Below are 12777 nucleotides of genomic sequence, written 5' to 3' on the forward strand. Positions count from 1 at the left end.
TAACGGATTGCGTTTAAAATCGCAAAGTCGCGTGTAAAATGCGCGCGCAGGTTCGGCCACGTGGTAGGGATCATGAAATTCCAATTGGTCCTGTGCACGTCACGATATACGCGCGACAAGGAGCGCCCTCTTTCGTGCACGAATCGTTCGTCCCTTTCACGAAACTCGTGTTCTTTCCCAGGGAGTCCGCCATTGTTGGTGCACGTATATTTCTGACCAGGCCAACGGAAATCGGACAACATCCAAAATGGTACGTATGATCGTCGAAAAGTATTACGAACGCTTTGATCCGTACAATCTGTGGAGTGGAGAGGTGCGAATATTTTTGAAGCACCAATGTCACCTGGGTTCGGGAAAAATTGAAAACTGTTGGATTACTTGGGATTGCGCAACTCTTGTCGAGGACGAATTTCGAGGCTCGCGACGGATTATGCCGGAGCAAAAGATCTCTGACCGCTCTGTGGATATTCCGCCGGGATAATCCTGAGAATTTTCCGTAGGAATGGCTCAGAGTTGTCAGTGCTCGATGTACAAATATGTTTCGTCTCCCTTTCGAGAAGGCAACGTGTCATGGAGCTTTGTCGGGCTCTCTTGATGCGAGTACAGCATGCTTCGTGAATCTTTGTGAAAATACTCGTTCTCGGCGATCCTCATTGCATTGGGAAACGTTCCGAAGGATCATCCAGCGATTTATCGTCGTACGGGGAAACACGTCGGAAATTTACCCCACTCGATGCATATAGAAAACGAGGAACTCATAATAGGCTCTAAGGAATCGTTCTAAGACTGACGCTGTGCGGAGAAATATGTCCACATGGAAAGCTGCTATTTCCTTTCGTTCTAAATTCTAACGTATACGCGTCCATATTATATATCAAGATTTGCGAAGCAATTTATTTTCAATATGGTCAGTATCAAAATTATAAATCTTTTTTTTTTGTTTTTACATAAACTATGTTTTCGCTTCAGAACAATTTCGAAAGTTTCCGTATTAAATTCTCGACTTCGTGAATATCTTGATGGTATTGTGTGTGAGATCTCCAATAATGTAAATCTTTCATAGAGCTCATTGTACGATTTTCTATATTTGTTTGATTTATTAATGAAATGCCTTTTATTTCAGGTGAACTTTACGGTGGACGAGATACGTGCCATGATGGACAAAAAGAAGAACATCAGAAATATGTCCGTCATTGCGCACGTTGATCATGGAAAGTCAACTTTGACCGACTCCCTTGTGTCCAAGGCCGGTATTATCGCCGGTGCCAAAGCTGGAGAGACCAGATTCACGGATACGCGCAAAGATGAACAGGAACGTTGTATTACAATTAAATCCACGTAAGTACAACACGGGTGTTTCTTGTAACGAGGATTTTCTTTATGGCTAACGGTCAATGTGTTTTACAGCGCCATTTCTATGTATTTTGCTCTTGAGGAGAAAGATTTAGTGTTTATTACAAATCCTGACCAACGTGATAAGGAAGAGAAAGGTTTCTTGATCAACTTGATCGATTCTCCTGGACACGTAGATTTCTCTAGTGAAGTAACAGCTGCTCTCCGTGTAACTGATGGAGCTCTGGTGGTCGTCGATTGTGTATCTGGTAAGCATTTCGTTAACCTATGTCTATTTGTGTTCCACGCGATCCCTTCCAGCACAAAAAGTGTTACTCTGTAGTGTACTGGCTGGTTTATCTAGCTAGTATACATGGACAGTGCTGACTGTGCGTAAATGGAAGGAGATTAAAAGCAGATGCGTTTAAACGCTATTAGTGGACCTCTATCCTTATGTCCTTTACCAACATGCTACGGCGCAACTGCTACAACAATACTGCTACAATATCGATGTAGTTACATGCTTATGGAGTTGTTAATATTTTTACATTTTTAAGGTGTCTGTGTACAAACTGAAACTGTACTGCGTCAGGCTATCGCTGAGCGTATCAAGCCTGTGTTGTTCATGAACAAGATGGACAGAGCTCTGTTGGAACTTCAACTTGATAGCGAAGATCTTTACCAGACTTTCCAACGTATCGTTGAAAACGTTAACGTAATTATTGCCACATACTCTGACGATGATGGCCCCATGGGTGAAGTTAGAGTAAGTAAAGCATCTCTTTTCGCTATACATCAGCGGTTTACAACCTTTATGACACGTTTTAAATAATAAAAACTTTATTACAAAAAAATGAGAACTACAAATTAATTTTTTATTAAAATGTTTTGGCGCCTCCTAAGTTGGAAACCGCTGCTTTACGTTTATGCTTGTATTGTGATATTAATTACTATCATAAAACAGGTAGATCCCAGCAAAGGATCTGTCGGTTTCGGCTCGGGTCTCCACGGTTGGGCGTTTACATTGAAACAATTCTCCGAAATGTACGCCGAGAAATTCAAAATTGATGTGGTGAAACTAATGAACCGACTGTGGGGAGAATCGTTCTTCAACCCCAAGACAAAGAAATGGAGTAAACATAGAGAAGCTGACAACAAACGATCTTTCTGCATGTACGTTTTAGATCCAATCTACAAGGTATGTGCGTCGTAAAGAATTATTATTCTACCCGTTCATTAAAAACGGTACGTTTCGATTGACGTCCATATAATTTTGATCAACAGGTATTCGATAGCATTATGAACTACAAAAAAGAAGAAGCAGACACTCTGCTGCAAAAATTAGGAATTGTTCTGAAACCGGAAGACAAAGACAAAGATGGAAAAGCTCTTTTGAAGGTAATTGCTATTTCAGTGATGACTAAACTGCTAATCTTTATGCAAATCGTTAGAAAATTTTCAAAATTGAAAATGTCAATACATATATGATTTCTTCTCTATTCAAATCGTTAAGAGAAGAAATAACATTCAATTTGGTTTCTATTTCATGCAATCGATGCAGACAATTTTTATTTTGCATAAAGATCCGCAGTCTAGCTAGCGATGACTATATCATTAGGATAGAAAAATATACAATGATGATCGTTCTAAAATTTCTGACACCTCTTCTGAATTTTCTTGTTGAATATATGAACACGCACTGATGATTACATACGAAACAAAGATTTATTTAATTTATAGTGCCATCAGATATTAATTTATTATTACTTGAATTTTAGGTTGTCATGAGAACGTGGTTGCCAGCTGGAGAAGCTTTACTTCAAATGATAGCCATCCACTTGCCATCGCCTGTCACTGCTCAAAAATACCGTATGGAAATGTTGTACGAGGGTCCCCTCGATGACGAGGCTGCTATTGGTATCAAGGTATTTTTTCGAAATACTTTTTAGTTTCGTCCACAACTGTTTCTTATCGCGTATGATGATATCCACAGACCTGTCCTGATATAAATGAAAGATATTTTTATCTGATTGCCATATTTCATTTAGATTCATCACAATCTATCGTCTAAGACATTTCCATTACATGTACTTATTTTACAGAACTGTGATCCAAATGGTCCTCTCATGATGTACGTTTCAAAAATGGTACCGACCTCTGACAAAGGTCGTTTCTACGCCTTTGGTCGTGTATTCTCCGGAAAAGTCAGCACTGGTATGAAAGCACGTATCATGGGACCCAACTTCCAACCAGGCAAGAAAGAAGATTTATACGAAAAGGCTATCCAGCGTACAATTTTGATGATGGGTCGTTATGTTGAAGCGATCGAAGACGTACCTTCAGGTAAGTTAACTCGCAGAGCATCTTTTTACGAAAACACAACAGTTTGTAGTAACTTTTATGATGATTGTTCTCACAGACCTGTACTGATACTTTTTGAGAGACAATAGAACGGCCAACTGACTCTGAAAATTACGAACACGAAAGTGTTCAGATTTTCTATGCATAATACCAATAGTTGATCACTTTTTACAGGAAATATTTGCGGTCTTGTTGGTGTGGATCAGTTCTTGGTTAAGACTGGTACTATCACCACGTACAAAGAAGCACACAACATGAAAGTCATGAAGTTCTCGGTCTCACCTGTCGTGCGCGTTGCTGTCGAGCCCAAGAATCCGGCCGATTTACCGAAGTTGGCTGAAGGTACGTTTACAAATATATTTTACAGAAATTTTGTTCCACAATGATGAAACTATACATATAGAGCATTGGGTTATGAGAATCCGTGATTTTTTGTAGAATCTGAGAATAATAATTTCAGTTCAACTTAACGAACGATTTGAATCTCGTCGATTAATAGGACATTCTTTTGTTCAGGTCTTAAACGTTTGGCAAAATCTGATCCTATGGTGCAATGTATCATCGAAGAATCTGGAGAATACATTATTGCCGGTGCTGGTGAACTTCATCTTGAAATCTGTTTGAAAGATTTGGAAGAGGATCACGCTTGCATACCCATCAAGAAGTCTGACCCCGTTGTCTCTTACAGAGAAACCATTTCGGAACAATCGAATCAAATGTGTCTTTCAAAGTCGCCCAACAAGCACAATCGTCTGTTCATGATGGCGTGTCCCATGCCTGACGGACTTGCTGAAGATATCGACAATGTATGTCTGATTAGTATAAAAATGTATTATCAGTGGTTCACTTTATTTATTTATTGTTTCTAATCGTTACAGGGCGAAGTGAACCCAAGAGATGACTTCAAAGTGCGTGCTCGCTACTTGAGCGAGAAGTATGATTACGATTTAACCGAAGCTAGAAAGATCTGGTGCTTCGGACCTGATGGAACTGGACCCAACATAATCATCGATTGCTCGAAGGGAGTACAATACCTTAATGAAATCAAGGACTCCGTTGTTGCTGGATTCCAATGGGCCACGAAAGAAGTGTGTATTTTATTAACCCTTTGCACTCGGTTATTACATTATTAAATATATCTGTATCTAATCAATTACTAAACATACAATACCTAAGAGGTATTATACCAATTTCATATCTATAAAGTTTAAAAAATCATAGGGAATGGAAATATTCTAGACCAAAAGAAATGTTTAATTTTCCAGTTAAAATAGCTCCGAGTGCAAAGGATTAAAATTACTAATTCTATTTACTAATTTAATTTTAATGAAATATTTCGTTGCATTATAGGGTGTCCTTTCGGAAGAAAATTTGAGAGGCGTTCGTTTCAACATTCACGATGTAACATTACACGCTGACGCTATTCACAGAGGTGGTGGTCAAATTATACCTACCACAAGACGTTGCCTTTACGCTTGTCTCCTCACTGCCTCTCCTCGTCTTATGGAGCCAGTTTACTTGTGCGAAATTCAGGTAAATTCTAGTTTTTCATTTGACTATATCATATAGAACGATTCAATAATTTTTATTTAATTGAAATGATGATTTCAGTGTCCAGAGGTTGCTGTTGGTGGTATCTACGGTGTGCTCAATCGCAGAAGAGGTCACGTATTCGAAGAACAACAAGTTGCTGGTACACCCATGTTCGTAGTTAAGGCATATCTTCCAGTAAACGAGTCCTTTGGCTTTACTGCCGATTTGCGTTCTAATACCGGAGGACAAGCTTTCCCACAATGTGTATTCGACCATTGGCAAATCTTACCTGGAAACCCAATGGAGCTTACCACCAGACCGTATCAAGTTGTGCAGGTAAACATTATTTTGATAAATACTTTTGACAGAAATACACCCACGATCATAACTGATGGTAATGGGTACATATGAATACATTGCCATTTTTAATTTCGTGGAAGAGAAACTGTTTTTTAGTTTTGGTGGTCCAGCAGTGTATTCTGGTTTGCCTGAATAGGGAAACATACAAAAATATTCTTTCCTTTTTAGCATTGAATTTGATTTTTGATTGGTAATTGAAAATTATTTTTCTTCTTGCAGGAAACACGTAAGAGGAAGGGGTTGAAAGAAGGTCTCCCAGACTTGAACGCATACCTTGACAAATTGTAACCATAGATTCGCGCACCATATTTAAATATCTATTTAAATATTGTAATTCAATTAATATCGCTCGAGCCGTATACAACTGCATCGGTTTATTATGAACTTTGCTTTGCGCAAAGAACTGTGAAGAAAACACGATTATAAATATGGAAAAGGAAGATAATAAATTGTAATTATAATGAAAACTGCGTATGCTAGCGCAGGGAGGAATATTTTGTACATTTATTTAACTAAGCATCGCCACATTATTAACATCGAAAGTGGCTTTACGTTTTTAGCATATCAGCATCAGATTAAAGACTCGATTGTTACTTTTATTGTGGCAACATTTTGCCGATTTCTTATATAGACGCAAAAGGATGAAGAAATTGTAATCGTTTACATTGCTTTTTTTACAAATTAAAATTAGCCCTTACTTTTTGTTAATGTTCTCACACCATGGACGAATTTCGAAGTTACTGGTAACCATTAAAGATCACAGCAATGTACTCATATTGGAAAAACATCAAGAAATTAAAGATGAATTTGAGAAACAGGAAGCCTTTATTGAATTATTTTCTTAGAAACACCCAACTAAATAGATAACTTGTGCGGAAAATCTACAAGATACTTGAAACATACAGTGTATAATATTGACACTACAGTTAAATAATTGAACACGTTCAATATACCAAATTTATCTGCGAATATATTTCGTTTTCTTAATTTCATGGAGTTTTTGTACACGTTACAAGACATAATTAAAATACACTTTGATTTATGATTAGTTATTTAGTAAATATACGTCGTTGAAACAGAGTTAGGATCTCGATTTAAACAATATATCAAAATCGTTAGAATTATACACCTAAGAAATGAACCCTGGTATATTTATTTGAAGATCTTATAAATTAGAGAAATTTTATTTACAAAACGCACGACAACGATCAATTTCGTGCAAAAAATTTACACAGGGTCAATTGCATTCTTGTATATTCCAGCCAGCGATTGAGCTGCTAAAAGTATAATGTCCCGTTTAGCGACACCGGTAATGACGTGATGCCATTCGTTATGAGAAACCTTTAAAAAAGAAACATTTATATTATGACAAGTATAAGCTGAATTTGATATCTTTCCGTAAAATTGTCGAACAAACCCGTAGATCATTTGCTATCAAACTATCGATGGTAACTGCTAGTCCAGATTCTGAAGGATAATCTGCAGGCGTGGCTTTTTGTGCCATTGTTACCATTTCAGTCGGTACTGGTGTCATTTGCGTGAACGTATGAAATTTCACGTTACGCTTAGGATCGTCAAGCAGTACTACTCCTAAATCGAACCATTTATCTTCGCCAACTTCTAGTAAAAAGTTTTCCACAGCAACTATTGGTATGTCTTTCGGAATGGACGGAATGTTTCGCGCGGAATTAATTTTTGTTTCCGCTCCTTTCACACCAGCTGCAAAACCAACCGGTTGTGCGGCGATGTTTGAACTTTCAACTGCAACACCTCTAAAAATTGGCCAATCATTTTATCAGTTGTGATACTTCTAACAAATATTTTTTAAATATTTATTACTCACGTAACTGTTGCCTTCCCGAACACTGTCTGAAAAGCTTGACGCACAGAACTGATCTTCACATCTTTGTCAGAAGCAACTATGATCTCTACATCACCGCCGGAATCTGAAATGTATATTTTGAACAGGGCCCGCATGTATGATTGTGCATTAACTAACATATTGCACAACCACTAAGAAATTGTTTACATTCATACACAAATAGTACAACAGTGTGCGTTCACTTCCTCAAGCTTCTATCTTCAAAGTAGTAATGATAATTTTAACGAAAGCTTTGCTACAGAATGATTTCACACGTACTCTCATTTGTGTCACAAGATTATATCGTTATTGCCTACATTTACACAACAAATTACAAAATTGATTCGTTTTCACTTTTGCACAGAAACTTAGTTTTTATACGTGTAACTGTACTGTATGAGCAAGTACACCAGGAAACACAGTTCGAGTGAGTTTCTAAATAAAACGAAAAATGATATTTATTGTAAAAAAATGTTGTCAACTTTCCGTATCTTAATTGACAGTTCAGATACAGTACAGTACAGTTCACTGAATTAGGTTTGGCTAGCAGTTTGTCCAAAAATAACATGGCGTATATATACATCCCATTGGTTATGATGCAATAACATAATTATATAGATACTGACACGCATTCAAAGTCGAAATTCCACATGCAAAGTGTTAGTAGTTTTAACAAGTCTATGCTATGAAATTTAGATGTTTTTTACTTGCATGACAGATTAGTAACATTCTTACTTACAAATGAACTCACGCATCTGGGGATCTAATGTTGTGATCATAGTGTTAACGCTGTTCTTTGCTTTCTCCGCAACTTTGCTTAGAACATTGCTGTTCGCTACTGTCTCTTTAACCCAGGAGAATAGACCACCGCCAATCGTTCCTAAATCTTGTAACGGGCTCTCTGTTTGCGGTGAATTTTGTACATTTTGCTGTGGCGGAGTTACGATAGGAATTGTAGTTGCTTCTTGATTTTCCTGCTGCGAAAGCTTAGCTGGAGCATTTAAAACTGATTTAGAAGGTTCTTGTTTAATTTGTATAAGGTTCTCCGATAGCGTTGTTCCAGAATTCGAAATAAAGCTTGGCAAAGCACTAGGCGGCGCTACGTTTGATAATAAATTTCCTGTAGAAGCCGATATGCTTATTGGCATCAACAAAGATGTGGATGACGATAAGCTGCTGAAGGAATCTGAAAATTATGGTGTTAATCTTCGCAATGACAAATTTGAATATTTTCAACAAATTCATTTTTCGAATACACAGAATATGTTTCCGAATTTATTTCTTGTTAGATTCTTTGCATCCTGTATGTTTTTCAACATTGCGATAATTCGAATGTAATCGTCGATTTTTTTCTGGTGCGCGAAATTTCGATGAATTGTTAATGCAAAATGCACACACGGACATTTTCTACACCAAAGTATTTGACAGATACGCAAGTGTTTATGTTTTGCATTCCAGCTTTACCTGTTTTCACGATATCTCCAGACGCAGAAGACTCGTCGGTCTTTCGTTCAACAAATTCGAACGTGGATTCCCCATTGGAATCGTCGGTCATTGCTGGCTAACTTATCGAAATTTTGTACGCAAGAAATCCAAAAGCTATATTGTAAATTTTCTATATGCAATTATGTGAATGCAAACGACTGTATATATATATATATATATATACATACATATTAGGTACCTCGACGTAAGCTAACTTCGTGACGTATGGCATTGTCTGAAGGTAGGAAGCAATAGTGACACGTAGATGGGCTTTATTATTTACAGTATTTACAAAATTATTTTTCGTTTTCTTCCCAATTGGTAAAGAGGAAATAATATTATTTAAAATGTAATAGGTATTATGATAACGATATTATAAACGTTGTATATTTTTATACCAATATCTAGTTGACAATATTCTTTTATAGTATGAATTTTTGTAATTGTATAATATAAAGGGAAATAAAGAAATAAGACTATTTTTATTTAGTGCAGAATGTATTTATAAAATGAAAATCCATTTAGCTGATGCACACCATCATTCAACTTCAAATACAACACATAGATTCGCAACTCCATCTGTACATGTGAAAACACCTGATGACGTGGTTAGGGTTATATTGAAAATATGTTGTTTCTTCATTTCGAATAATTTGCGTTTATGTAATGGAAGAGGAACACCAAACAAAATAATGTTGCGCCGAGGAGATTGCAGAAAACAGCCAGTTGCACGTCTGTGATCATCTAAAATGTTATAGAAATAACCTAGCAGTTCGTGTTACTCGCTCGAGAATAGAAAATTCGAGAATAAATGAACAGTTCGAAGTATATTTTGAATAAACCAATAAAGAATACGAAATAATTACCTTTACAGACAATTTCACAGTATACTGCACAAATTATCAAAAGAAATACGTGCTCTGACACGTTCTGTATAGAAGCCGAATGACAATCTGTCACGAAATCGCTTCGCCAGTAGCAGAAATTTTTAGAAACTTCGCTCCCGCCAAATAGAATTATAATCAAATAAAAAATATTTAGGAACTATAGTAGATGTATGACTCTTTGAAATATATTATTTAAAAGGAATATATATCATTTTATTCTAAAAATTTTAAATCGTGATACATAATTTGGTGTTTTGGTGAAAATGAAATGTAACTAAAAAAATATTTAGAAATGATTTTGTTCTGCTAAACTTTTTTACTTTATAAATCATTGTAAATCATTTATAAATATATACAGTAGCAGAGTAGCTTTGTCGTCTAATTCTAAATAAATGTTTTACTTGTAGAAATCAGTAGAAATGAAGAATGTTCGTAAGAATTACCCCTAGAAGAAGCGCAGGCCTGATTGGTTGTTGGTGGTTGTTGGACACACGTAATTTTGTGATTGGCCACAATGATAATATCAACCAATTAGATTATACAACAGACAGATGTCCCTATATTATTCGATGGGTGTTTTTTCAACGCTGCGTAGTTCTTACAGCGTTTTCCCTCCATTTCTAAATGTATACAAATTCTGTGAAATTATTACGCAAAGTGTTTCAAAACGGTGATATTTGATTTGTACGCTACATTGTAAAAAAGACATTTTTTAACAGTACAACTTTGATATTCATATGTAAATACGCAACACAATTTTTCAGCGTTATCTGTTAACCTCTACGGTGTTCTAAACTTTCCGTACTAGTGACGGCGGTCTTCCTTTTCTATAGTACAATTTAAACAAACTAAAAATGTTCGAAGCACACAGCATCGACGCCGAGCACAAGGACTTGATTCATGATATTGCTTACGATTTTTACGGGCAACGAATGGCAACGTGCTCCAGTGATCAATTCGTGAAAGTAAGAAGTTTATAGTTGATGCATGTACGTTTATTCTGTAGATTTTTAAATATATTTGTATGTATCATACTACGTAGATTTGTTGTTGTAGTCATGTGTGAAGATTGTCGAATTTACATAGGTATGGGATGAAGACGAACTTGGAAATTGGCGTCTGACCGCGTCTTGGAAAGCCCATAGTGGCTCTGTATGGAAAGTTACTTGGGCGCATCCAGAGTTTGGTCAAGTACTCGCAACATGTTCTTTCGACAGGACAGCTGCAGTGTGGGAGGAAATAGGTATAGCTTTATTTCATCGTAAATGCTTCATAGAGTGTTTTTAACTTTTAATTACTTGCATATGGTACTTATAATCTCGAAACATTAGATTTAGCGTTCCTAGCATAAACAGAAGTACCGTGTATACTAGCAAATATCCATTTTGCATTGAAGTACTCATTTTATTGAATAATTTAATAATTTTATGTAGAAAATATGGAGTGTGAGTAACTGAAGGTTAACATGCTAATAAGAAATAAAGCGACGATGTGTTCTAAACAGAAGAAGAAAAATTTCAATGTGTCGATTTGCTGTGTTGCAATTAATTTTTTTCTAACTGTACGGGTTGTTAATAGTTGGGGAAGGATCGGGCCCAGGAGAACGTGGCATGAGGCATTGGGTCAGGAGGACAAACCTAGTGGATTCCAGAAAGTCGGTTACAGACGTGAAGTTTGCACCTAAATCCCTCGGCCTGTTATTAGCTACTTGTAGCGAAGATGGAGTAATCAGAATATACGAAGCGCCTGATGTAATGAACTTGAGTCAGTGGACCCTTCAACACGACATTAGCTGTAAACTTCAATGTAGTTGCCTCTCGTGGAATCCATCTTTGTCGAGGTAAAAGATTGGCGAAGTTTCATTGAAATCATATTTTGTAGTTCTCCAGATTATTATTAGTTGATGTGCATACTAGGTTACATCCTCCAATGATAGCAGTTGGAAGCGACGATGCAAATCCATCGTCCGGAGGAAAAGTTTTCATATATGAATATTCTGAGGGTAGTAGAAGATGGGCGAAAACTGAAACGTTATCCATACTTGACCCTGTTCATGATATCGCGTTTGCTCCAAATTTAGGTAGAAGTTTTCATACGTTAGCTATTGCCACGAAAGATGTGCGAATAATTACGTTGAAGCCTTTACTGTAAGTATAAGTAAACACTTGCACACCTCTAGTAAATATTGAATAATACTGAAACTGTAAGAAATTATTTTTTATATAGGGAGGGTGTACAAAGCGGGGCACCACGCTTCGAAATCACAACGGCAGCACAATTTTTCGACCACGATTTTACCGTATGGCGTGTATGTTGGAATATTATGGGAACTATTTTGGCAAGTTCAGGAGACGATGGTTGCGTTCGGTTGTGGAAGGACAATTATATTAATAACTGGAAGTGTGTCGCCGTCTTGAAAGGTGACGGTACTTCTGCTCAGAGCGCTGAAACCCCTACAGCAGCAACGCCACCGAATCACTCAGCAGGAACGCAACAAACACCTTCAACAACAAGGTACTACAAATTGGGTTCCATCAGTCATCCAAATCAAGTACCTTGGCATTAAAACGGAATGATTTCTTTTTTACGACAATTTAATGGCTTAACGCTCTTTATTATTTCATACAACTGTACATCGTTTCTATGAAGACTATTGAATTTATATTTATATAATAAAGATAGTGATTGTTCTTATTTTGTAACAAATTTATGTTTCTATTTCAAATAGCACTAAGCCGGTTTATATCTATTATCAGTTTGTAGTAACGCACTCTCCTATTGATTTATATCTTTTCGTTAAGTAATGTAGGTGTAAATTGTATATATTTGTAATAAAATTTTTTAACGATTTTTGATGAAGCAACATACGTACCGTTAATCCATTTTTCTCTTGAGAAGTATCAGATGCTTTTGGAAAGGAATGTTTTGAGAGGATTAATTAAAAGTGCATAATATTTT

The 12777-nt window shown here is 36.5% G+C and overlaps 4 protein-coding genes across 5 annotated transcripts; 2 read left to right on the forward strand and 2 right to left on the reverse strand.

Annotated features, from left to right (window-relative positions):
* Nucleotides 1-91: 91 nt before the first annotated feature.
* Eef2 (eukaryotic translation elongation factor 2) lies at nucleotides 92-6407 on the forward strand. The gene is made up of 14 exons (XM_076427155.1): nucleotides 92-250; nucleotides 1124-1338; nucleotides 1408-1601; nucleotides 1890-2098; nucleotides 2297-2530; nucleotides 2617-2730; nucleotides 3111-3257; nucleotides 3435-3675; nucleotides 3868-4035; nucleotides 4210-4499; nucleotides 4572-4781; nucleotides 5044-5226; nucleotides 5305-5562; nucleotides 5806-6407. The coding sequence occupies exons 1-14, from the start codon at nucleotides 248-250 to the stop codon at nucleotides 5872-5874; spliced, it is 2535 nt and encodes an 844-aa protein (XP_076283270.1). The 5' UTR covers nucleotides 92-247; the 3' UTR covers nucleotides 5875-6407.
* A 122-nt stretch (nucleotides 6408-6529) lies between these two features.
* LOC143210373 (protein PRRC1-like) lies at nucleotides 6530-9106 on the reverse strand. 2 transcript variants are annotated; one of them, XM_076427175.1, is made up of 5 exons: nucleotides 8912-9106; nucleotides 8199-8633; nucleotides 7430-7532; nucleotides 7004-7358; nucleotides 6530-6927 (listed from the first exon to the last, which is right to left on the reverse strand). In XM_076427175.1, the coding sequence occupies exons 1-5, from the start codon at nucleotides 9000-9002 to the stop codon at nucleotides 6814-6816; spliced, it is 1098 nt and encodes a 365-aa protein (XP_076283290.1). In that variant the 5' UTR covers nucleotides 9003-9106; the 3' UTR covers nucleotides 6530-6813. The 2 variants fall into 2 exon arrangements, with proteins under 2 accessions (XP_076283290.1, XP_076283289.1); XM_076427174.1 differs by having other exon boundaries at nucleotides 8187-8633; nucleotides 8912-9105.
* A 305-nt stretch (nucleotides 9107-9411) lies between these two features.
* On the reverse strand, nucleotides 9412-9676 carry LOC143210386 (dolichyl-diphosphooligosaccharide--protein glycosyltransferase subunit 4-like). Its single transcript, XM_076427196.1, has one exon. It carries the CDS (start codon nucleotides 9674-9676, stop codon nucleotides 9572-9574), a length of 105 nt encoding a protein of 34 aa, XP_076283311.1. The 3' UTR covers nucleotides 9412-9571.
* A 722-nt stretch (nucleotides 9677-10398) lies between these two features.
* Nucleotides 10399-12669, forward strand: Nup44a (nuclear pore complex protein Nup44A). Its single transcript, XM_076427176.1, has 5 exons — nucleotides 10399-10784; nucleotides 10906-11062; nucleotides 11398-11659; nucleotides 11736-11966; nucleotides 12046-12669. Exons 1-5 carry the CDS (start codon nucleotides 10674-10676, stop codon nucleotides 12383-12385), a joined length of 1101 nt encoding a protein of 366 aa, XP_076283291.1. The 5' UTR covers nucleotides 10399-10673; the 3' UTR covers nucleotides 12386-12669.
* Nucleotides 12670-12777: the final 108 nt, after the last annotated feature.

This window comes from Lasioglossum baleicum, chromosome 7 (assembly GCF_051020765.1).
Source record: "Lasioglossum baleicum chromosome 7, iyLasBale1, whole genome shotgun sequence".
In the NCBI taxonomy this organism is placed as follows: domain Eukaryota; kingdom Metazoa; phylum Arthropoda; class Insecta; order Hymenoptera; family Halictidae; genus Lasioglossum; species Lasioglossum baleicum.